Here is a 25,998-nt window from a genome sequence, read left to right on the forward strand (position 1 = left end):
TTGTTCCGAATAGAACCGGATATTGCAGCCTTCTAACGTCATATTGTCTCCATGGTAATGTGGACGTAATCACGTGACGAGATAAACATGGTGCTTGAGAGGAAGCGCATATCCCAAGCACTTCGAAATCGCATGCAAAAGAAGTTGAGGGGGGGAGTAATGAGGATCCCAGAGATGCTAGTGTTCCGTCCTAGTTCCCCAAGGTATTCTCTGAAACTGTGAAAATATGCGCACGATTTTTATTGGTGAAAGCCCCACGGAGGATCCCACCCCCCGTTCATTGAAGAATTTAAACGTGGTATCCTGCGTCGGTGGAAGGTTCAGATGTTTGGCATTCCATTGCGGGGTCATCGGGGCATCTGGTGACCCTCTGTTGTTTCTCGTGTGGCAATCGTAGAATAGTGACAGACGGGCCAGACTTCATGATGACATACATCGAAATCTTGTAACTTCGGCTAGTGTAAGTCGGATGGGAAGAAAGGTTACAGTGTTTGTCCTGGGTTGAGCCCGAATCGTTGATCATAGTGTACCAAAGTGGGTAGAAGTGCACTTGCAGTTTATTCTACATAAGCACTCTTCCCTTAGGGGTGACCTCATCTCATGCCGAGAATAGTGTTCGCACTCCTGTTTGATGTAGCTGTCACGTAGACACGTATCTAGAAATATGTTTTTTTTTGGGGGGGGCTAATAATAATAATAATAAGTGTTTAAATTTAAATAATTATATTCAATAAAATTAATACTAATTACAATACATAAATTAATATTATATTATTATTACACGAATAGGTAAAAGACTGTAGAAGAATAGAGGTATAACAGCGCATATTCATTACGTAGCTTATCTGTAGTTAAGATCGGAATAATTTACATAAAAACAAGTGCCCTGACAATGAAATTAATGTCAAATAGATGAATAATTGAATATTTATCGAATAACAAAAATGATGCCACATGTAGTTGGAGAAAAGTAAGTTTCTGATTAATATTTTATGCATATTGAGTAGTAGTGTACATAAATCTTCTTTGTAATGTCATTCTAAGCCGTATGATCCCAATATAATCCTTGCCTTCTAAAAAATTTAAAGAAAATTAATAACCATCGATTATGCAACAAATGCTAATATTTTCATTATTACTTAATTTTCGTACTTCGTAAGTCTTTTTGGAGGGGTCCGCACCCTTGGACCCCCTAAATACGTCCTTCCTGTCCTTCAAAGCCGTATGATCCCAATATAATCCCTGTCTTCTGATAAGTTCAGAGGAAATTATACAAGAAATGCCAAACGAGTATATTTTCATTTAATTTTCGTACTTAATAAGTATTTCAGGTGGGGGAGGTGTCCAGACCCCCTAAATACGTCCTTCCTGTCATTCAAAGCAGTATGATCCCAATATAATCCTTGTCTTCCAATAAGTTTAGATGAAATTATACAACAAAGGCTAAAATAATGTATTTTTCATTATTTAATGTACGTACTTGCTAAATCTTTCGGGGGAGGGGGTCCGGACCCCTTGGATTTCCCTCTAAATACGTCCTTGCTGTCACGGTCTCATTTTGGGAATGGGTTAGTGGATAGAATACATTTACCAGTAGTTGCATCTTGTGTGTGTTTTGCTGCTTTTGCGTAGGCAATAAAGCAGAAATCCACATATGTTATGAGTTTCTGCCTTATGTAACGGTTATTTTCATATGTTGAGGAACCCATTACTGACGTATTTCCGCGGCTCTTCGATGGCGTATTGGAAACTCTTTCGCTTTGTAATCAAGGTGTCCCGAGTTTAATCCCTGGTGGAGGCACATTTCACAATGGTTCGAATCCCACTAGAAACTGTAAGTCCAATTCCGACCAGCCTATCTGAGCCTAGAATGGTCCTAAACTTTGGAACTTATACACACCTCAAATATTATAGTGCTTAGAAAGATAATGTTTACCGCTGTTCAGATAAAGTGGCACATACTTTCCTGTTCAACCCTATAACGTGTGTTATTTATGTGAATTGCATTCTTGAGGATGGTGTGCTATTAATATAATAGTAAAAATAATAATAACTCGTGACGGAACAACCTTGAGGGCCAAGGCCTACGTGCCTCACTTCCACATGTCTCAGCAGAGGTGGGAAGATCATCCAATCCGTTACAAGAGTGACGTGTGGTCGGCACGACAAATCTCCAGTCGTTGTAAATTTCTATTGCGCTATTCATTAAGCTCCCCAATTTCCTCGCGATGGTGGGTGGCCACCGGTCCCATACACTGGCCGAAATCTCAAGAGAAAAGTTGTTACGCTTTCCTTTCCTCCAGGAGACTCGAATCAGCGCACGTCACTCTTGTATGCGGACGATATAGTCATCATGTCGGAGACAATAGAGGTGCTACAAAGGGGACTAAATAGCATATACGAGGGGTGCCAAAAATACAAAATGACCGTTAACATAAAAAAAACAACTAAAATCATGGCTTTCAAAAATGGGTAGGCTATACTTTCAGAAAACAAGAAAAATGGAATTACGGGGGGGGGGGGGAGTAATTGAACCTGTCAAGCGTTTCACATACCTAGGAGTAACTTTCTCTATGACTCGAAGTTGGACGCAACACATACAGACAAGAAAAAGCAAAGCGAAGCTCGCAATATACCAAGTAATACCAACAATAAGTAAAGTACCTCAAATGCCGTTCTCAGTGATTCAGAGTTTGTACAAGTCAATAGTTTCAGGAACCATGAACTATGGGGTTGAAGAGAGGGGAGCACAGTCGCAAGCATTCAAACAGAATTTTACAAAAAGTGATGTGAGTAAGTAGAAGCACTGCCAATTGTGGGGTACTTAAAGAATTAGGTCTAAACTGAGAGACAGTACAAGCTCGGATGAGAGCTTTAAAGTATTGGCTTCAGTGTCTGATAATGCAAGTAAGAGAAGAAAATACACGGAATTTGGGGAGGGATATAAAAAACATGTTGAACTCTATTGGGATGGGGTGGGTGTGGGAAGCGGGAGGTAGGGTAGATACATCAGTTGAAAATCAAATTCGAGAGAGAGACTTCTGGACATAGACAGACAAGAAATACTAGCAGATTGTCAGACGAAGACTTCACTAAGGGATCATTTTATATCAAGGGAATGGGGGGAAAGCAAATTGCATACATTTGGTAGGCAAAAAAGAAGGGTAGGGTTAGCATGGTTCAGACTGGGTGGTTGGAAACAAGTAAAAATTAAGAATGAAGCCGGGGAAACTATATGATGTTTGTGCTGGGAGGGAGAGACTGACGAGCACCTGCTCTCTGCGTGCTCCGCTACGCGTGATTTGCGAGACAAGTGGGTTAAGAACGTAACAGGGAGGGAAATAATGGAAGTAGTAGAAGATAGAAGAGGAATCATAAGTGAGATAGTGCAACGAGTGGGGAGGTATTTGTGGGAAGTGAGGGAACTACGAGGAAAGGCGATAGCGGACAACGAAAAGAACGAAGAAACCGCACAAAGTGATCCTAGCTTGTAATACGTGTACTGTGGATCCAGCATTGTGCAATATAAGTATGTGTTTTATTTTTGTTTAGTTTTTCATATTATTCATACATGTGTCAAATGAACAACCAATGTGAATCATCATGTAGTGCGTACAGCCAACGGCTCGCACAAGGAAATTCAAATAAATTCAAAATTCACAGTTTGGGTCTCCTACCTAACATGTAGTTTTCCTGGGAAGCATTATGTGTAGTGCTCGTTGGAAGAACAAAACTGTTGTGAGCTGCGAGTAGTTGCAGACCATTCGCACGGTCGCTCCAAAAATGGCTGAAACGTGAGATTTGCAGAAATCTGGGAATTCATTCCCAAGAGAACTACACAGATTGTTTTTATTTTTTTCTGTTCTATTTGGGGAAAGTGAAAAGTACAGTGATTTGCGCCTACCTTGTGATGAAACTCCTTGTGTGCCAGGAGCTGGTGGGCGGCGTCTTGGCGACCGGGTGCACCGAACGTCTTTCATCGCTCGTGAAGAAGATGAGTGTTTCACTTGGCAGGGTCGCCGATGCGTGGTCCCATTTCTTGCCGTGCCGAAACCAGATGCCAGCAATTCCACGTCTATCAGCACTTCTTAGTTTCGCTCTCGACATTTAACTGGTCTGTACAGGTTTTCAAGACAAGCCTGAATGGAGGGCATATATTTAAGAAAACTATGCTTGGCTTGGAAGGGTACAAAAACAATCAAATGCTGACGAAGGGTCCGTCCTCGGCAGTAACGGCAGACTCTCCCAAGTACGCTCGTGTCAAGATTAGAACAATTACCACACTGTATATCAGATTTATAAGGACACGAGCGATAGAGCGTCGTGGGGTGTGGGGTGGCCTATACCCAAAATACCAAAATGGCAACCTCTCTACCACGCAGTACACCCGTAACTGCATTTTGCAGACTAGTGAGGCTCTGGCGTCTGGACCCATGGCCAGTATAATTCCCTATGGGACTTTGTGTGTGATTGTCCGTTCATCTATTTCATCTTATCACCATTCATTCTCATCTTCGCAATTAGCCAAAGGTCGCGAAGAAAAATAAATGAAATTCATTCATTGATAGATCATCGTGGTGCAAATAACCAGCGTTTTGTGTTGTCGAATTAATTTGGTGAGGTTTAAGCAATGTAAAATAAGATAGATATCTTGGAAATGCAATAATCGATCTTCTGGACGAAAACAGAAAAGCGAAAAATATTTGCAAAATCTACTCTCATTATCAGTTGAAATTTGAAACCTGAGCTACACACATTACATGCTTAGCAATGAAGAAATTCAAATTTATCTCCCAGTATGTACTTTTCATCGTTTGTAACAGCACGAGAATATTATATTTCCCGTATAACAACAGCGGTGTCAAATTTTAATGTTTGTTTTGATTTGGATTGTATTATGGAACTTGGCAAAGGATATTTCCAGCCTTGTAGAGAGTTCTGAGAATTGTGAAGGTTTGATTGCAGTAAAGCTGAAATCGATAAAAACTACAAATGAAATTTCCTGCTTTTTTATACGGAGAACGTGTATTGTGTCCATATTGGTATAAAAATCCTGTTCCCAGGAAAGGTCTATCGGATGGTATACTGTACATCCAAGCAATAGATTTTAAATATAAATCTACTTTTATTAGTCACCACATACGTCTACCCCATTACATTAAAGTCAGCTCAAGAATTGCAATGTCCTATTACAACGCTGAAGATTAATTATAAATAGATATTTGTTTTGAAGTGTGCAATTCTCACAAAACATTATACCTAGGTACACACGGTGTTGGTTATTATAAGCCGCAAGTAGATAATTGCATTGATTGAACCTTAGCAAGGAATGAGAAATCCGATGCGCTTGACACGGCAAGTGAACTCGCATATTTGGAAATGGTTCAGGTTTCTCCATTGATTTCTGTGCATGCGCACAACATTTTTTGTACGTTTTGCATGCGTATTCCAGAAGCGAAATTTTCGCGCAGGGAGAGCCGGGGAGGTGTGGCTTTGAGATGACGGAAACGCCGTTGCCCCCTAGAAGATGACATCCCCTGCTTCTGACGGCGAAAACATCAACTTGTGCAATACGGCTTTGGTTACAGCAAGGGCTACTTTCGACCTGGCCCGGTTGAAGGTCAGTGGAAGGTCCCTGCTCGCCAAGGAATCCAAGACGGTAGGTACGGTGGGGAAAGGGAGGGAGAGAGGTGTAGGCGAATTTGGCACCGTCTCCAGAGAGAGTAGGCTTCGGTGCCAACTGGTGAAGGTGTTTTTTGTTCTTTTTTTTTTTTCCTTCACCCGACCTGTTTTGCGCTAATGGATGCAAAGGTTGCTCTGTTCTCCTCTGTAATGAGAGGATTCGTTAAGGCAGTAGGATGATTTATTTTTCTTGATAAGCTTTACGCTTTCATGCAGTTTGCCATGTTGTTCCACGTGGAGTTTCATATCAGCCGAATATAGTCAAATGAAAGAACTTTTTACAGCGGATCGGATTATATGCTTTAGTTATTGATGGAGGGGCAAAGTTGATTGTGATATCAGTTGGGAAATGACGGTAAGATTTTTTTTTTTGCTGCAACCTCCAGGCTTCCCTGTGTTGGAGTCTTACACTTCATATCAGCTTAGGATTCACTAATATCATCTGTCAGCTGATATCTTCTCCGCAGTGGCGTGCCCAGGATTTTCGAAAGAAGGGTTTTACCCATACTCCTTTAATAGTCTGCCCTCATTTTGCCATATTTTCCTGCCTTTGACCAAAGAAGTTTATGACCCACCAACCCCCTCTTGGGTACGCCACTGCTTCTCCGGATTCCATCCAAGTTGTCAATTCCTTTCAGTACTCTTACAACAGGCAGCTCCTTCTTAGCCAGTGTCCCAGCCAGTGCCTTTTTCTCTTCACAATTTCCAGACTCTTTTTTTTTTTTTTTTTCGTTCACTATTTCCAGTGCAGTGTTATATCATTCCCTCATCCGACTATTAACTCTATAAAGAGAATAGTGGGACGATTACCAGCGTAGAATACGCAATATAATGCTCCAGTCTCCATGATCAAGCCAAATTTGCATCATATCATTCGTAATTTCGGATCGCCGAATGGTTAATATACACATTACGGATGTGCATAATGGTTACCATACTCGATATGGAATGTACTAAAATATTTATATTGTCTTCGTACGGTGCTTGTTACAATCTGAATATTCTATTGTATCTCTTGTAAACCATTTTGTTCATGGAACAGTCATGTTACAGATGGCTTTTGCCGTCAATTGCTATGTGGGCCAATTGATTTCGAAGGTCGCGAACGGTTCCCTCCCTGTCCTTGCCCTTATTATTTCTTCGTTATTCATCTCCGTCACTGCTCGTGTACTGGGTCTGCAGTGGAGCATAGAACGAACGATCGCTAATCATGAGAGTCGTAAGGTTGCACAAACCATAGATTTTGAAACCTGAAAAGTTCACACCACACTACAAATTTTGCAATCTAATTTCTGAAACACAGCTGGTCCCTGAAACACAGCTGGTCCTTGGTACTACTGGAATTGGTAGGCATGTGATTATCTTTGCACATCAGCAAAGCAAAGTATAATCAATCACTCTTTCATTTTATCAGATGTTAAAAGATGTGTGTCTCGTGAGTCTAGAAGACTGCCATAGGTATTTAACTCATGGAAATTTTGTGTCTACCCTTGTTGCAGATGTTCCCTACAAGAATTGCGGATACGTTTCAGTACGGGGCAGGTACTTTTTCACCTACATTGGTATATGAAGGGTTCAGTACAGTTCACTTTTTTCATTGCAAGACAAAAAATACAATTACTTACAAAATTTCTATAATTTACAATGTTAAGTATTCACTTACGGTAAAATATTTATTACTTAATAATAGTTTTTTTTTTCAATTTGGTTTTGAAACTTGATATGTGGATTTCTGATTTTACTGCATTTGGTAGATGGTATCAGAAACAGAAAAATGTGTATTTACATATATTTTTTTTTGCTTTAATCAAACTGTTCAAATATTTTGTAGGGCTGTTTACCAGAAAAAGCCTTTCTACAAAAAAAGAGAAGATACGTATATATACTATGGCTGAACCGATACGACTTTGAAACCAGTGTCGAATATGAATTTCAACCGATACTTTCAGATACATCGGCATCGGCTCAGTACGGTGCCAGAAAATTTAAAAGCAGTTTTAAGTGTTTTTAAAAATAAAAATCAAGATTTTTTATCCACCCTGCTTTTTCATCTGCAGTGAATAATGCTGGGATTTTCACCTTTTCAGTACATCAACGGAGGCAGCCTGGAGCAGCTTATCCAGAACGGAGCGGTGGAGCTTCCCTATCTGGAGAGGATGAAGCTGGCGCTGGACATCGCGAGGGGGATGGAATACCTGCACTCCAGGGGAGTCTTCCACAGGGATCTCACTTCCAAGGTACGTGAGATTTCATCCTTGATTGCTCCCTAGAGAGAATTTGACGGCAAACTCGCAAAGTTTCTGAAGCCTGATGGCACTTTCGCTCTTGTCCAATGTGTCCTTTGAATCTGAGATTAAAACTGTCTGTAACACGCAATTTAATTGAAGATTACACATTGTCTTTTTTTTAATCTATTTTAATGCTGGGTTTCGAGAGAGCACCCCTTCTCTCACCATTTTTTTATTATATATATATATATATATATATATATATATATAATAACTGATGGGGATTGAACCGAAGGGGGCGTCGTTGAGTAGTTGGTTATCTCACCGTGTTTGTATTAACTCGCAGGTTGCTAGTACAGAATCATAGTCTAGGCAAGTATTAAGGTTGGTTCTGTTCACCTACCTACAAATGCTATTTCACTCGCTGTTGATATTCCATGCAAGGTAGCTGCAGTTGCTGTAGTTCTACAACAACCAACAACCCTACTCTTTTAGTGTTTCTCCACCGCCGGGCCGCTAGAAATCTGTCATCTTAGTTTTGTAGACAATTTTCATTAAATCTTTTGTAACTTAATTTTATATTTGTCAACAAACCACAGTTTAGACATAAACTATTGCTCTTTATGATGATGCCATAATTTGTTTATTTATTCAAATGTAATTTCAAGGGTCCATAATGATTAAATGTGTTTGAAAAATAGGTATTTACGGGTAAAAGGTGTTGGGATCAGGGCATCGACTTTTAAGCAAAATATTATCTTGCCCATGAAGCCTTTTCTCCATTCTGGATAAACCTTGTGGTATTACATCTATATATTTTTAACGTGTGTTCAAAATATAGTCCGTGCTCTCCCAGATAAGTAGCACTGTTAAGCCTTGTTTCCATGTTAATAAAATGCTGACGAAGGGGAAATTTATTGTAGTAAAAATTATGCACTAAAACGTAACGTTTCCACCCCTCTAACAGGGTCTTCTTCAGACAAAGATTCATAATAAATTATTTTATTGTGAATTTATTGTGAATCTTTGTCTGAAGAAGACCCTGTTAGAGGTTGGAAACGTTGCGTTTTAGTGTATAATTTTTACTACAATAAATTTTCCCTCCGTCAGCATTTGATTGTTTTACAGATACGTACGTAGTTGTTAACAGCTTGTAGTCGTGGGTTCCATTCCCAAGCTTTAGACTGGAATTTCCCGAACAAAGTAGAAGCCGTTTTCAAAATGGGAGGTTATTTTATAATAATGTCATTGATATTGTTGAACAAAGGCTTTGTGTTTCCATTGTGAGATCACTCGAGCAAAAGTTTCATAACAGGAATAAACCGCAACTTATGCCTTAATTCATTTCCCACCAGATTGGGAAAGCATATCACTTTGAAATCAAAGTTATTTCAGTTACGTTTTTCCTATGCTTGTATTGAGAACTACAGAAGGTCGTTCGGGATCACTGAGGACAATGTTGGAAGGGTGATAAGTTCATGAAAACCCATGTCGCCACCAACGATCATGCTCAATTAGAAAACCAGCATTCCGCGCTATAGCCCGACAACGTAATTTCCATTGCAACAGACTTTTCCGAAGAGTTATCATGTCCAACTTTTCCCACTCCTCCTCACAGGCTTTCCAGAGGCCATTGAGAGTGCGTGGACGTCTTTCCTAAGACCCGTTTTAGGAGTCCAAATGCACAGAAGTCCATGGGTGACCCATCTGGCGCCTTGACCGGAATGTCGCTGTAAGGAATTGTACGGATGCCAGTTTCCACCTCCATTCGCTGTAAGAACAGACGAGTCGAACGGGAGGTATGGCTGGATGCTTTATCTTGGTGCATCCAGACCTGGTTTTCGGCCCCCTCATACAGTGCCGGGATATCTATGTTATAAATGGGTATTAAAACCTCATCCTGATAGTACGTGGAGTTCACCTTCACATTATTATCTACACGGCGAATTGCTAGCTTGCCATTATAGCAGTATCCAGCGATGATCATGAAACCCCGTGGAAAACTTTCCTGGCATTCTCGATACAATGTTTGATAATTGTTTTTGTCGCGAGGGCGGTAGTAAATCGCGCGGAGTTTGTGACAGTCACTAAGGTAGACATATGTTTCGTCTAATGTCACCACATTTTTCCATCTCTCCCCTGCAAGATAGATCTCATAGAGCTTTCTAGCGTTCGTGCGACGTTCCGCAATGTGACGAGGCAACAGCTTGTGTACTCGCCGCTTATGCCGCATTTCTAGTTGCAGGTCCTTCTTGATTATGGTGTTCACTGTTGACACAGACATTCCCAACTTACGTGCGATACTCCTTTGGGGGGCAGGGTTACCACCTGACACAAGGGCCTTCACTTTTCTCACTATGTCTGGTGTACGACTCCTAGCTGCTCGTGGATTTGCCTGTTTCTTCCCCTGTGGAATTAGGCCCAGTTGGCCTTTGCCTTTTTTGTTTAATACCGCACCGATCCCGTTCTTCGATATCACAAAACCAAGCTTCTTGCACATTTCTTTGATTACCGAATAGCTATATTTAGCATCGGAAAGGGCTGTTATGTAGCCCTCCCAGTATGGTTCAATTTTCTTCGGCATCGTTGTAGGTAAATGGCACAAGACTCTGCACACGCGTTCTCGGTACTGACGTGACTCAGCATGCACCGTTTGGACGGACTGACGTTGATAACAGGGCCGCCAGCGGCTTTCAAAATCGTCACCAGAGATCCCGAACAACCTTCTGTATTAAGGAGTATCGTAAGAGTAAACACACAGTAGTTTACGTCATTTACTTCTGGGAATGGATGGTTTATGATGTTTTTGTCTTTGGAAACAGTTCGTTTTCCTTGTATGATGTTTTATTGTATCTTATTAGGCTGAACCTTCAATCGCGAGGCCAAACGTACAGGGAAGGAAATTGAAAATGTGACTGACTATAATTAAGAATGATCTCGGTTTCCTAGTTCATGCCAACAGAATAAACATTCTCGTTATAAAAATAACCATTTATCTGGCCTGTTCTCCAGAACGGTGAAGAATGACCTTGAAGAAAAATTACGAAAAACTGGAAGAGAAGTCTTACGTTCTGTCCGCATTGCTTCACACCGTGTGAACCTCGCCCGATGCGAAGGACTGGAGTTCATCACCGAGAACTCCCCACCTGTCTTGACATGCTCTTGACCCGCTGCTCTTCCCTGGTTACATAAGGGAGCAATAGATCACCTCCTGCTATTCCTTGTCTCCAGATCTATTTTTTTCTCAGAACCTCTTCTGAGAGCGAGCGTGACCTGGCGCGGTGCGCGTGTTCTGGCTGTCACTGAACACACACAAGGCCAAACGGGATGTTTCCTCCATATCAGTTTTTCGTGGCGAGATGACCTAATCCTGAAAGGATCTGCAATACAATGGGACATTGGAAATGATTTTTAACATAATAAATGGGACTGAAACAAATATTGACTGGGTTACACTTTTGGTCTGAAGTCAACTCTTAGAATAAGAAAGAAAAAATATCTGTTCAGATTGCATAATAACGACACTAACATTTAACTATGATATAATATCCAACCCTTTCAGATGCATCACCATAATAATGTCTATGAATCAATAATATATAGTTAGATCAGTGGCGTGCCCAGGATTTTTGAAAGGGAGGGTTTACGTACACTTTTGTGGTAGTCAGCCCTCATTTTTGCCATCTTTTCCTACATTTGACGTTATTTTTTTTGGGAATGCTGGCCAAAAGGTGGTGGGAGGGGAGGTTATGACCCCACCAATCAATCTTCTACACGCCTCTGTAGTTGATAAAGTTCCGTGTGTTTATCTCAAGTGGCTTGGGGCGGATTCTGCTCAATTGGAATTGCATTGGAATGGAAACCTGATCTCGTACGCTAACCTCCACGAGTTTATTAATTTCATGGGTAACCCATTGAAGTTAGCATGGCCCTCAATATTTTTGTTATTTAGCGTTACTTTTCTGCCAATTTTGACTGATCGCGACTCTCAATATAGTTTGATTTGATTTGTTTTAATATGTTGCTTCGCTCTTCTGCCACTTTTGTCTAATCGCGAAAAGGGTGATGAAAATGATCACTTGAAATTTACGAAAGGACAGTCGTAAACACACATGGACATTAATTCTCTGATTGTTAGTGACCATGCTTCTACATTAGCATACAATGTTAATTGGACATTATCCATTGTCTACAGCTTTCAACTAGACTCGTTCTAACACAGAATAAGGATAGTTAGCTTGTTAGAAATAGTAGTTAGAAGCACCAGATAGTGGATCATGTCCAATTAACATTGCATGCTAACACATGGACAGGACACAACTCAAGACGCCAGAGCCTTGTTAGTCTGCAGAAATGCAGCTCAAGATGTACTACGTGGAGGAGAGGTTGGCATTTTGGTGTTTGTGGGAAAGTCCCCTTACTCTCCCCTGTTGTTGTGCATGCCGTGATAACTGCGTTCCTTGAGTATGCACTCAGGCTAATGGATGATACGTATACTGTCACTACCGGAATGATTAATGAAGGTCCATCTTTGGCGGCGACTGCCCGTCTTCAATATTGCGACTAATAGCTTGTTTGACTTCTCCAGATCGATCTTCTATCACACAGATGGGCGGTTTCCAATCGAAAATCCAGCTTCCGAGGTGGGGAAAGGCTCTTTGGGTTTAGGTGGAGTTTCGAAAGTGCCAGATTATGCTGATGGCGGGTCGTTGTGAACTGGCGAGATCCGAATGGAAAGCCTGAAGAGCGTCTTAGACTCCAGGAACGATGCTGGAACTGCCGTCTGTCGGACGTCCCCTGGGCCCCCATATTAAGACAGTGAAATTTCCCTGTCTTGTACCAAACATTTCCCTTTTCGACTTTATAATTCCCTTTCACAACAATAGCTACAATGACACACTTATTGAGGATTTATTCAGAGATTTTAATCAAAGAGGGTGTGCGAACGATTTTAGGAGGTATGGTGGCTAAGTTAACTTCCAATTAAGCATTTGTGAAGTATGGGTGAGTGTCACAAAACTAAACATTGATATGTTAATTGGGAGTGTATCAATCTTGTACTGTGTACTTCATAGACATTAAATTGCCAAAATTTGCTTTACCTTGAGTCTTCATCAGTGGCGGTGATTAGGGGGGTCGTTGAGGAGCGGGGGTAATTGCCTTCCCACTTTTGACACTTTTTGCCCCCGTACTATGGCCTCTTCATGCTAACCTTGTCTATCAAGAGAAAGTAAACTGTCCTTGCTCCCCCCGGATTTTTCACCCAATCGCCGCTACTGGTCTTCACTATTAATGAAACTTATAACTTCTTACATTTTTCATTACTATTAATCAGCTGAGTTCAGATTGAAACGAAATACGATATTTCAGCCGGTTATACCACACTAAAAGATGAATAATTGAAGCAACAGTGAGTCAAGAATGACCAATTGTGTAGTGCATTAATGCATGCATTGTAATGCACAATTATAATGAATAATAATTATTATTATAATGGCAGAAAAGTACATTGAATTTAGGATTCAATAATCCGTCTAATTTCCCTCTTCGTACATTTTTGGATGTTTTTCCGTTTTCCTTGCCTGTAATCGGCTCCAAAATTCCCTCGTTCCTGGGAAAGTTCCCTGCTGGGAACATCGCTGTGGTGAGGGTAGAGGAATCTGTCCGGTTCTCTGGACGCGAATGTACGATAGTAATTGACAGTAAGGCAAGGGGGTTGCGGTTGTTGGCGGAAGCAGATTTCGGCTGTTGGGCAAACCGTTCGGTGTTTACGTAATTAGTTGTAAGCAAGTAGTTCGCTTGGGAAGCCATTGAATTCGGTAACGACCTCCGTGGTCACGGTATGGAGATCCGGCATTTGGCAAGCCCGTTTCGTGCCAAGAAGAAGGGAATTGCTTTTGCAGACGCCGGGGGAAGTCTTGTAAAATAAAAGAGTGAGGAAGGAGTAACCTTGTTTTTTTTTTTGTCTTCTCAGAATCAGCTGATTCCTCGTGAAAGTACCACTCATTTATAGAAACTGTTACTTCTTGTAAATGATGTCCTGATTAGTTACATTGCTGTGTTTTCTGTGTCATCCACTGGCAGTGGCAGTAGTGTTTTGGCTTAGTGAGTTAAGTGGGTTGTGGTTTTCCATGGCCTTCAACACGATGCGAAACTTTTATTTTCAGTATTTTTGCATTTTTTATACCATTGTTTAGTTTTCTAACCGCATTTTCCTCCTTCAAGAACATTTAATCCCTGCTCCCAAAATTCTACATACAAGAAACCAATATTTTACCAAGTGCAGAGAGAGAGAGAGAGAGAGAGAGAGGGGGGGGGGAGGGAGCGGTAGAGAGAAGTCTCTCTTTTTGGCAACTGGCAGTGGCGGCGATTGGTTTCCATAACCGGGGGGGTGCCAAAACTGGGGTGCAAAGACAGTATATTTACCTTTGTAGATAGTTTAGCATAGTGCGGGTGTAAATGTGGCGAAAAGTGGGGGCAACAGCCCCCCCCCCCTAATCGTCGCCACTGGCAACTGGTCATATATAAGGAATCGAACAATTTACGTTCCAGGCAGCAGCACCCGCCTTAACTTCAGTAGCTTAAACCACCAAACATCCAACTGGGTTGTATTACTCGAATACCCTCACAAGTATTTTGAGATGTAGGTCATCACCAGTTTCCTAGTCATGATACAGTTGGTGTATACTCATCCTTCCCTTGTGAGAGTTATGATGTAACATGTTTTCATAGCTATTTAATATCTCGCCAGCCTTGTAAGTCACTCGGGAACAAGACCCCTATGTTCGAAACCTCGGTAAAGGGTGAGTGTCGTTGCGTTTGTTACACTTACCAATTTCTTAAAGAGAACGAGAATTTTAATTCGAGGCCCGGACTCGTAAACAATACCGTGAACAAGACAGTCCGGGTGTGATCCTAGGTGAAGGCACATTGCGCAGTAAGTCTGATCTCGCTTTAAACTGGAGGCCCAGTCCCGATTAGCCTGTGCAAGTGCTACAAGGTAGTCAAAACCAAATTCCACCTCGAAATGATTCCGCAGAAACTGCTGCGAGATGACATTTAGGTACGCTATTTCGGAGAAGATGGACAGTTATTACCAATAGCAGAAATTGCCATCCAGTCAAGAGACATAGTCAGTGGCGTATGTTGAGGACAACACGTGGGCTATCTCACCATCATGTAGTGTTCGAATTGAAAAAAATGCTGAAAAAATGAAGGGGAACTTTCACGATCATGTTTTTGGATTAAACTTTAAATTACTAATCACAAAATAATATAATAATTACTATTATTGTTTCTGTTGACGCATTTCTTGTTGAAATGAACTATTTTATACACATTTGGTCTTTGGCCATCGCAGATAGCGTAGCTAGCCTTGAATATACGCCCCTGATATATAAATAAATAATGATATGGATATTTATAATGTTATTAAATATAAAACAATTAATTACTAAATATTTGAGAACATTAATACACATAAAGGAATTAATTTGTTACTTTTAAATATGTAACAGATATTTATAAAGTAGCAAACTAATTACTTTACCAACTGGTTAAAGATGTCAATAAATTACAAAATAGTTGAAATTGTTTTATTATATAATCTTTTGTTTAGTTTTTGCTCTCTCTTATAATAAATAGATTAGAATTTATAATTATATTAGACTTGCATTCGTGTTTTATTTTTCTTTGTACGCATATTGTTATTGGTGTGGAGTAGATCTGCTGTTAATGATCTCCTAAAAGAGAGAGTAGTCTGCACTCGCAACCGTACTATTTTGTGTGTTTTTTTAGATATTATCCGTAGTAAAGTACATAAGAAAGCAAAAGTAATTGCTTATTTTTTGGTGGGGCGAGGGGAATTTTTAAGGTGAAGGTTGTTGGTGATGGGGAAATCCCCCCCTACCAGGATTTCGCACCCTGCTTGGCTCTAAAGAAGCAGGAGTGAAGTTGAGTTCTTTGCCATCGCTCGTCCTGTCTCCTCCAACTTCAGGTTAACCTGAAGCTAGAAATAGTGCAGCAACCTTAGTAGCCTGCAGTCTCTAAACTTCGAAGCAAGCCCTAGCGAAGTTTGGATCTTAGATGTGAAGATTTTAGCAGCACGGGCGGAGAAGCAATAACCTGCCGGATGAGATATGGGTCTGGATCGAGGTGCCAGGCAAATTTTTTCCCCCATCTTCTTAGATTTTTCTTCCCGATTTCCCGAACATATTTCCTCCGCTTCGCCGAGTGATTTGCTGTTAGCTGGACAGTCCATGGAAGCAGGCCTCGATACCAAAATACACCGGGACGATCCTTCGGTGATCATTCCACATGGCGGCGCATGAGTCTGAGAAGTCTGGAGGGAGGGGTCCGCCTCCTCTTGTGTTTTCAGCTTTCTCAACGCCCGTGACGTCGCTGTAAAAAAAAAAAAAAAGACTCAGAAAGCAAATACAAAGCCAAGTCTCAGCCAAGAGAGGAGAAGAAATAAATGCCCAGGGCTCTGCAGATACTGTATCAAGATGAAAGAATTATCTCGCGCTCGAGAGTGTCTTGGCCCAGATGAAAAGTATGGATGGGACGAGCAAAAGGAATGCTCTAAATGCTGGTAAAAATCGAGCGTGCTGAAGTGGAGAGAGAAATTGGATTTCTTGCTTACTTTCACTAGGAGATGAAATTCTTTAATGTTTCTTATTTCAAAATTGTTAACATGAATTTCATTACATGTATCTGAATCGTTAGAGATATTGCCAGCGAAGGTTCTAGGTTCGAGTCCCTGCTTGGGAATGAATTTCCTTTGCGAGTCTCCCTTCATCGATTTCAGCTCGACACCATTATGCTAAGTACGCAGAGAACCGATATGAAAAGAAATTTAACCTCGAATTTCTGTGCAAAGTTATTGAAACATTCATTGTCGTACAATTGAGAGGTGCTGGACAAATTACCAATATTGCACTGTATATTAGACTACTTTTAAAACAAATTTCGTCAATTTTTTCTCAGATGAGTGTGTTCGATTTCCAATTTCCCTCGTAAATATGACTTTTATAACTGATAGACAAACAATGGTTTGGTTAATTTTGCAGAATCTCGTTCTCACCTCGAATCTTGAAACACGTCGGTTCTCTTTTGTAATTTGTACTAATACACGAAGCAGAGAAAGAGTGAACAAGACAGGGAAGGTGAGAATGAATGACCAAGACAGGGAATCAGAAAATGAATGACCAAGGCAAGGAATCGGACAATGAATGACCAAGGCAAGGAATCGGACAATGAATGACCAAGGCAGGGAATCGGACAATGAATGACCAAGGCAGGGAATCGGACAATGAATGACCAAGGCAGGGAATCGGACAATGAATGACCAAGGCAGGGAATCGGACAATGAATGACCAAGGCAGGTAATCGGACAATGAATGACCAAGGCAGGGAATCGGACAATGAATGACCAAGGCAGGGAATCAGAAAATGAATGACCAAGGCAAGGAATCGGACAATGAATGACCAAGGCAGGGAATCGGAAAATGAATGACCAAGGCAGGGAATCAGAAAATGAATGACCAAAGCAGGGAATCAGAAAATGAATGACCAAGGCAGGGAATTAGAAAATGAATGACCAAGGCAGGGAATTAGAAAATTAATGACCAAGGCAGGGAATCAGAAAATGAATGACCAAAGCAGGGAATCAGAAAATGAATGACCAAAGCAGGGAATCAGAAAATGAATGACCAAGGCAGGGAATCAGAAAATGAATGACCAAAGCAGGGAATCAGAAAATGAATGACCAAAGCAGGGAATCAGAAAATGAATGACCAAGGCAGGGAATTAGAAAATGAATGACCAAGGCAGGGAAATAGAAAATTAATGACCAAGGCAGGGAATCAGAAAATGAATGACCAAAGCAGGGAATCAGAAAATTAATGACCAAGGCAGGGAATCAGAAAATGAATGACCAAAGCAGGGAATCAGAAAATTAATGACCAAGGCAGGGAATCAGAAAATGAATGACCAAGGCAGGGAATCAGAAAATGAATGACCAAAGCAGGGAATCAGAAAATGAATGACCAAGGCAGGGAATCAGAAAATGAATGACCAAGGCAAGGAATCGGACAATGAATGACCAAGGCAGGGAATCGGACAATGAATGACCAAGGCAGGGAATCGGACAATGAATGACCAAGGCAGGGAATCAGAAAATGAATGACCAAGGCAGGGAATCAGAAAATGAATGACCAAGGCAGGGAATCAGAAAATGAATGACCAAGGCAGGGAATCAGAAAATGAATGACCAAAGCAGGGAATCAGAATATGAATGACCTAGGCAAGGAATCGGACAATGAATGACCAAGGCAGGGAATCAGAAAATGAATGGCCAAAGCAGGGAATCGGAAAATGAATGACCAAGGCAAGGAATCGGACAATGAATGACCAAGGCAGGGAATGAGAAAATGAATGACCATGGCAGGGAATCAGAAAATGAATGACCAAGGCAGGGAATCAGAAAATGAATGACCAAAGCAGGGAATCAGAAAATGTATGACCAAGGCAAGGAATCGGACAATGAATGACCAAGGCAGGGAATCAGAAAATGAATGACCAAGGCAGGGAATCAGAAAATTAATGACCAAGGCAGGGAATCAGAAAATTAATGACCAAGGCAGGGAATCAGAAAATGAATGACCAAGGCAGGGAATCAGAAAATGAATGACCAAGGCAAGGAATCGGACAATGAATGACCAAGGCAGGGAATCGGACAATGAATGACCAAGGCAGGGAATCAGAAAATGAATGACCAAGGCAAGGAATCGGACAATGAATGACCAAGGCAGGGAATTAGAAAATTAATGACCAAGGCAAGGAATCGGACAATGAATGACCAAGGCAGGGAATCGGAGAATGAATGACCAAGGCAGGGAATCAGAAAATGAATGACCAAGGCAGGGAATCAGAAAATGAATGACCAAGGCAAGGAATCGGACAATGAATGACCAAGGCAGGGAATCGGACAATGAATGACCAAGGCAAGGAATCGGACAATGAATGACCAAGGCAGGGAATCAGAAAATGAATGACCAAGGCAAGGAATCGGACAATGAATGACCAAGGCAGGGAATTAGAAAATTAATGACCAAGGCAGGGAATCAGAAAATGAATGACCAAGGCAGGGAATCGGACAATGAATGGCCAAGACAGGGAATCAGAAAATGAATGACCAAGGCAGGGAATCAGAAAATGAATGACCAAGGCAGGGAATCAGAAAATGAATGACCAAGGCAAGGAATCGGACAATGAATGACCAAAGCAGGGAATCAGAAAATGAATGACCAAGGCAAGGAATCGGACAATGAATGACCAAGGCAGGGAATTAGAAAATTAATGACCAAGGCAAGGAATCGGACAATGAATGACCAAGGCAGGGAATCGGAGAATGAATGACCAAGGCAGGGAATCAGAAAATGAATGACCAAGGCAGGGAATCAGAAAATGAATGACCAAGGCAAGGAATCGGACAATGAATGACCAAGGCAGGGAATCGGACAATGAATGACCAAGGCAAGGAATCGGACAATGAATGACCAAGGCAGGGAATCAGAAAATGAATGACCAAGGCAAGGAATCGGACAATGAATGACCAAGGCAGGGAATGAGAAAATTAATGACCAAGGCAGGGAATCAGAAAATGAATGACCAAGGCAGGGAATCGGACAATGAATGACCAAGACAGGGAATCAGAAAATGAATGACCAAGGCAAGGAATCGGACAATGAATGACCAAAGCAGGGAATCAGAAAATGAATGACCAAGGCAGGGAATCAGAAAATGAATGACCAAGGCAAGGAATCGGACAATGAATGACCAAAGCAGGGAATCAGAAAATGAATGACCAAGGCAGGGAATCAGAAAATGAATGACCAAGGCAGGGAATCAGAAAATGAATGACCAAAGCAGGGAATCAGAAAATGAATGACCAAGGCAGGGAATCAGAAAATGAATGACCAAAGCAGGGAATCAGAAAATGAATGACCAAGGCAAGGAATCGGACAATGAATGACCAAAGCAGGGAATCAGAAAATGAATGACCAAAGCAGGGAATCAGAAAATGAATGACCAAAGCAGGGAATCAGAAAATGAATGACCAAGGCAGGGAATCAGAAAATGAATGACCAAGGCAGGGAATCAGAAAATGAATGACCAAAGCAGGGAATCAGAAAATGAATGACCAAGGCAGGGAATCAGAAAATGAATGACCAAGGCAGGGAATCGGAAAATGAATGACCAAGGCAGGGAATCGGAAAATGAATGACCAAGGCAAGGAATCGGACAATGAATGACCAAGGCAGGGAATCAGAAAATGAATGACCAAGGCAGGGAATCAGAAAATGAATGACCAAGGCATGGAATCGGACAATGAATGACCAAGGCAGGGAATTAGAAAATTAATGACCAAGGCAAGGAATCGGACAATGAATGACCAAGGCAGGGAATCAGAAAATGAATGACCAAGGCAGGGAATCAGAAAATGAATGACCAAGGCAGGGAATCAGAAAATGAATGACCAAGGCAGGGAATCGGACAATGAATGACCAAGGCAGGGAATCAGAAAATTAATGACCAAGGCAGGGAATCAGAAAATTAATGACCAAGGCAGGGAATCGGACAATGAATGACCAAGGCAGGGAATCAGAAAATGAATGACCAAAGCAGGGAATCAGAAAATGAATGACCAAGGCAAGGAATCGGACAATGAATGACCAAGGCAGGGAATCGGACAATGAATGACCAAGGCAGGGAATCAGAAAATGAATGACCAAGGCAGGGAATTAGAAAATTAATGACCAAGGCAGGGAATCAGAAAATGAATGACCAAGGCAGGGAATCAGAAAATGAATGACCAAAGCAGGGAATCAGAAAATGAATGACAAAGGCAGGGAATTAGAAAATAAATGACCAAGGCAGGGAATTAGAAAATTAATGACCAAGGCAGGGAATCAGAAAATGAATGACCAAGGCAGGGAATCAGAAAATGAATGACCAAGGCAGGGAATCAGAAAATGAATGACCAAGGCAGGGAATCAGAAAATGAATGACCATGGCAGGGAATCGGAAAATGAATGACCAAGGCAGGGAATCAGAAAATGAATGACCAAGGCAGGGAATCAGAAAATGAATGACCAAGGCAGGGAATGAGAAAATGAATGACCAAGGCAGGGAATCAGAAAATTAATGACCAAGGCAGGGAATCAGAAAATGAATGACCAAGGCAGGGAATCAGAAAATGAATGACCAAGGCAGGGAATCAGAAAATGAATGACCAAGGCAGGGAATTAGAAAATGAATGACCAAGGCAGGGAATCAGAAAATGAATGACCAAGGCAGGGAATCAGAAAATGAATGACCAAAGCAGGGAATCAGAAAATGAATGACCAAGGCAGGGAATTAGAAAATGAATGACCAAGGCAGGGAATTAGAAAATTAATGACCAAGGCACGGAGTCAGAAGATGAATGACCAAGAGTAAACAAGGCAGGGAATCTGGGAAGGAATGATGTAGGCAGAGAAAGAGGGAAAGATAGAAATGGACAGAGGAAAGGAATGAGAACAAGCACAGATAATCTTACTACCCACGGCGACCAAAGTAAGGCTTGCCTGGAAATATTTCCTCCACTCTTATGCCCACAAAAAAAAGAAAAAGAAAAAAAAAAGAACTCTGACTACGCTACTGGTATACAGCAAACTGGCAATTCTTTATCCGATTGTTGATGAGGAAAGGAATATTGTTAATTTCATATGGTATACCTGCCTCTGTTGAACTGTACAGATAAGATGCCTGTATTTGTGTAGTTCGTGTGTACGTGGTACGTGAAGAGAACTTCCAGCAGCCCAGCGATAAAGGGTTTCCTGGCTGCCCCCGTGGGTGGAGGCCGTGGGATCTTTCCCATCGCTTCACGGCGCTTCTCGCAGCTGAAAGCAACACCTTCCTGTTATTTAGACGCGTTAATTATTTTGTCTCCCGTACAGGATGCAACGTAAAATGTGGTTAGGTTCTACACTTGGACATGTGCCCGAAAATGCCTGTTTCTGCGAGGAAATGTGGTCGGGAAGAAGAGAAATGGGGGCGATAGTGAAGGTAGTGGACCTGAAATCGGTGAATAGCCCACACGTACCCAACCCCTCCCCCCAAATGTCCTCAAGACCCTCGAAAATATTTCACGAAGACCCAATTTTTGATCATTTTGGCTCTATATTTACCCTTAGAGCCCCCTGCAAACTAACTTACACACCCAGATGGAAGTTTTCAAGATAAGCCCCTGCCTGCAATTTGTTGGATAACAAAGTCGTGAAGGAAGAGGTAGGTCACTGATAACTGAGAAAAGAATATATTGATTGATTAGATTTATGGCACTTATCTTTTCGGGCCACTTTTTTGCTAGTGAAGATGAAGATGAATGATGATAAGATTAGATGAATGATAGGACAGTTACAATCATAAATGGACGACATTATACTGGCTGGGAATCCAGACGCCGGAGCCTTCAACACTGCAGTTATTGCGGTGTGAATAATAGGAAAATGGGAACATGAGTTTTTCAGTGAGGTTCATTTGTGAGGGTACTTAAAAGCACGAATTATGTAGTATAGGTGCTGGTCTCGCCCTTGTCTCTTAACAAGATATACCACACAAACTTTCACAACATAATAGAAGTTATTAAGACAAACAACTTTTGTTGATAAGGTTTTTCTCTTTGACTCCTCATTTCGACGTACAAGCATTTGAAAACACTTAATTTTACTCTGACTTATGTGTAAATAATGAGGTGGATTCCACTTGATATGCCTGAATAAATCTTCAGTAAAGCATTTTTTTTTAAAAAAAAAAAAAGCCTACACCCTCACATTGCAACATGCCATTAAGGTACATAGGTGATGTGGAGTTAGGGACCCCCACACAGTCGTTTAGGTGATATTTTAAAAAAAAAAATCATATCAGTCTCGGCTGAGACTTGTCTTGGTATCATCCCTAATTTTGAAAGAGATGGGATATAACACTCGCTTCCTGTCCCAGTGGATATTGTAAGGAACATTGAAATATCACTTACAACCATATGGTTTCTATCCAAGGCAGTGCACGATGTGGGAGGGAACACGGAGAGATGCTATCCTTCCAGTTAACAAAATTTTCATCAAGCATCCGCTAACTAAAACAATTTGCATAGTGGACAGTCCCAACTGCATTGTCTCCATGTTGATTCATACAAGCATCCCCAAACTCGACAAAGCATCCTCCAGCTACGAATTTCTAATGAGAGCACTGGTCCAAGGTAACAATAGATTTTTTAGTTCTTGGACAAAATACAGTGCGTCCATTTCCTTGCGAGGCCGAGAGATCGGGAGAAGTGTGGCGGGCGGCGCTAGCGGAGATGCCGACATTTCGACGTTCCGCTTATTTTATCTTTAGCATGGAGATATTTATATTAATATTGCAAAACGAGCACTAACCTGTGTTATAAGAGTTGTTCAAAGTGATGTCCACCTACATTCACACATTCCTGGCATCGTTTGATGAAATTTTGATTCACACGCAAAAGTACTTCCCTAATTCTTCCAAGTTCTGCCCTTATATTGTCTTTTAGTTCGTCGATACTATGAGGGTTATTTCGGTAGACTCTATTTCACACAGTACGAAATTAACACGCTCTTTGTTCAAGGTCTGTTCCTCACTCCATTCGCAGCTCTGTCCAGGGCACTTGTAGTCGCGAAGGAAAGAGCAACTCAAGTTCGGAGCTTTCAGATTGCAAACAATGCTCACGAAAACCATTGACTTTTAACAGTTTAGTCGGCAACGTAATCTTGATACAGTGTTGCACATACGAAACCTCCAAACGATTCCGAGCGAAGCAAAACACTTTCGAGGGTAAACTTAAGCGGGACGTTACTGGTCGAAAATGTCGGCATCTCCGCTAGCGCCGCCCGCCACATTTCTCCCGATCTCTCAGCCTCGCAAGAAAATGGACGCACGGTAGTAATTTCATTAACAAGAGAAATGGCAATGTTTTGGAAAAGTTCGATCTATTTTGTGACAGTTGTTTTTGTATTAAAATCTCCCATTTTCCTCTGTCCATATGGTAAACATGGAGTCAGATTTTTACCAATCGTTTTTGAAGCCGCAACACTCGAATTCGTTATTAATTATTTTTTTAGTGGTTCTGAGCATTAGAAAGGGAAGGATTTATTATAAACTTCATTATGTCGGATATGAGCCCGCTAGCTTAATTATTTAATTTTAGAAGTATCTGTCTCCAACTTAAAGAAATTGCTTTCCTTAATACGCAATTCAAGAAATGATCTTCTGCATTCCAGATTGTTATTAAATTTCGATTATAAGTTTTTGAATAGTTATTTCGTAGAAAGAATTGTTTTTAGAGTACACTGTCTAGTCACGAGTTCTAATAAGTTGTTCTAGCCGCTCTTCTTTTTCTCTGAAATCCAACGATCCAGCCGTGTTTAATTAATTTCTATTTTTAGCTGCAATGGGCATTTTCTAATTTTTAGGAATCTTCCTCCGAGGAGGGCGAATCGCATTTCTACATGCTAGCGTCGCCGCCTACAAGCGGAAGGAGGCGAGGAAAGCGTCGAAGAAATGTGCGAAATTGCGTCTCGCTATTGTGTACGAATGAGAGGAATGCGGTTAATATAGCAGCCTTGAGGGCAAGAATAATCCATATTACATTCTTACGGAAGAGGAAGGGTTTGAAATGAGGCTGTAGGTGGCAGCATCGTTACGGAAGCATTCTATATGCATTAATTAGCACGGAATTTTGATAAACTGTTCATTAAGCATTAATTATTATAATCACTTTATTCTAATAATACATAATCCATATTAATACATAATGCTGAATAAGTGTATTGATCAGTTTCGTTGTTCTGTTCTAATGTTAGCAACAGTTTGTTTATCTGTCAAATGATATAATTTGCACCTTATTGTGTGTATTGTGTAGTTAATTTGCATCTTCCTCACTTGCCTGGAAATCCTAAGGAAGTCATGGAAATTATTGTATTTGTGTAGTTTCCAGTTTCTGTTAATTTATTTTCAACAATACAGAATAAAATTAAGTTGGTTCATTGTAATATCATGTGGAATTGAGGACTTAACACTTATGTTAAGCATTACAGAGTGGAAGTAAGATACCTGGAAATGTCGGGGAATTTGGTTTGCCAAAATAACTTTTGATAATTTCTCCCATTGTCTATGCATCAGCACTACAAAATAGGTTTGCAAAACTTACAAATATATCGACACATCGAATACAATCGGCAGATCCTCTCAAATGCTTTCGAAATTCTAATCAGCTTTTTCTTCCCTCCCTCTCCCCACATCGGAAATAATTCTTAATGTAGGAATTGTAGCTTTCCTGGCCTCGGAAGCTAACGCCGATTTAACCTGGCTGGTAACCCGAGAACACTTGTTCAATTCTTAATGTGTTTTTTTAGTGTAATTGGCAGTGGTTGAAATGGGGAGGTTTTGGAGCGGCATACTCCCATCTGCAAGCAAATACGTCATTCACAGAGTTGCTACACGTCTGGAAAAGGGGAAAACAGGGAAATGTCAGGGAATTTTGCAGATCGTCTGGAATTTACGTGCATTTTGGAGTCTGGAAGAGAAAAAGTTGCAAAATGAACAAGCAGTTCACTCGAACATCTGGATTTGGTTCTTGTGATTCCACTCCTAAAAGAGATTCAGTTTAGAAACTTGTTTCTTTCGTTCTTATGATTCTCAGTCTTGTGCAAAATTATGGTTCCTTTGAATTTCTGTAATAAATTTTCACTTTTATAATACTAGATATTAGAAGGAATATCAAAGTAAAACTTGCAGTCCAGATATCTGATTAATAACTAAACAAGGGCGGATTAAAGGGAGGCGTCTTGGCGACTTCCACCAAGGGCCTAATTTATTTTTTCACATATTGATAAATAATTTACACAGTTGGAATGAAATATATCCCACGTAGTGTCAATTAAGAAACATACAAGAGTGGAAAAAAGGGGGGCAAAGGGGCGACAGACCATTAAGGATCTCATTTTATTTCTTCAATAAGGCAAATATT

General features: G+C 40.9%; 1 protein-coding gene across 2 annotated transcripts in view; it reads left to right on the plus strand.

Annotated features, from left to right (window-relative positions):
- The window catches only part of cdi (serine/threonine kinase), a 221,834-nt gene that overhangs the window by 170,195 nt on the left and 25,641 nt on the right, over positions 1-25,998 (plus strand). For both annotated transcript variants that reach the window (XM_083133323.1, XM_083133327.1), the window contains exon 4: positions 7,770-7,919. In XM_083133323.1, coding sequence (XP_082989449.1) covers positions 7,770-7,919 — 150 coding nt within the window. The remainder of the gene's footprint in view (positions 1-7,769; positions 7,920-25,998) is intronic.

Source organism: Lepisma saccharinum, chromosome 1, assembly GCF_977018435.1.
Source record: "Lepisma saccharinum chromosome 1, izLepSacc3.1, whole genome shotgun sequence".
Classification (NCBI taxonomy): Eukaryota; Metazoa; Arthropoda; class Insecta; order Zygentoma; family Lepismatidae; genus Lepisma; species Lepisma saccharinum.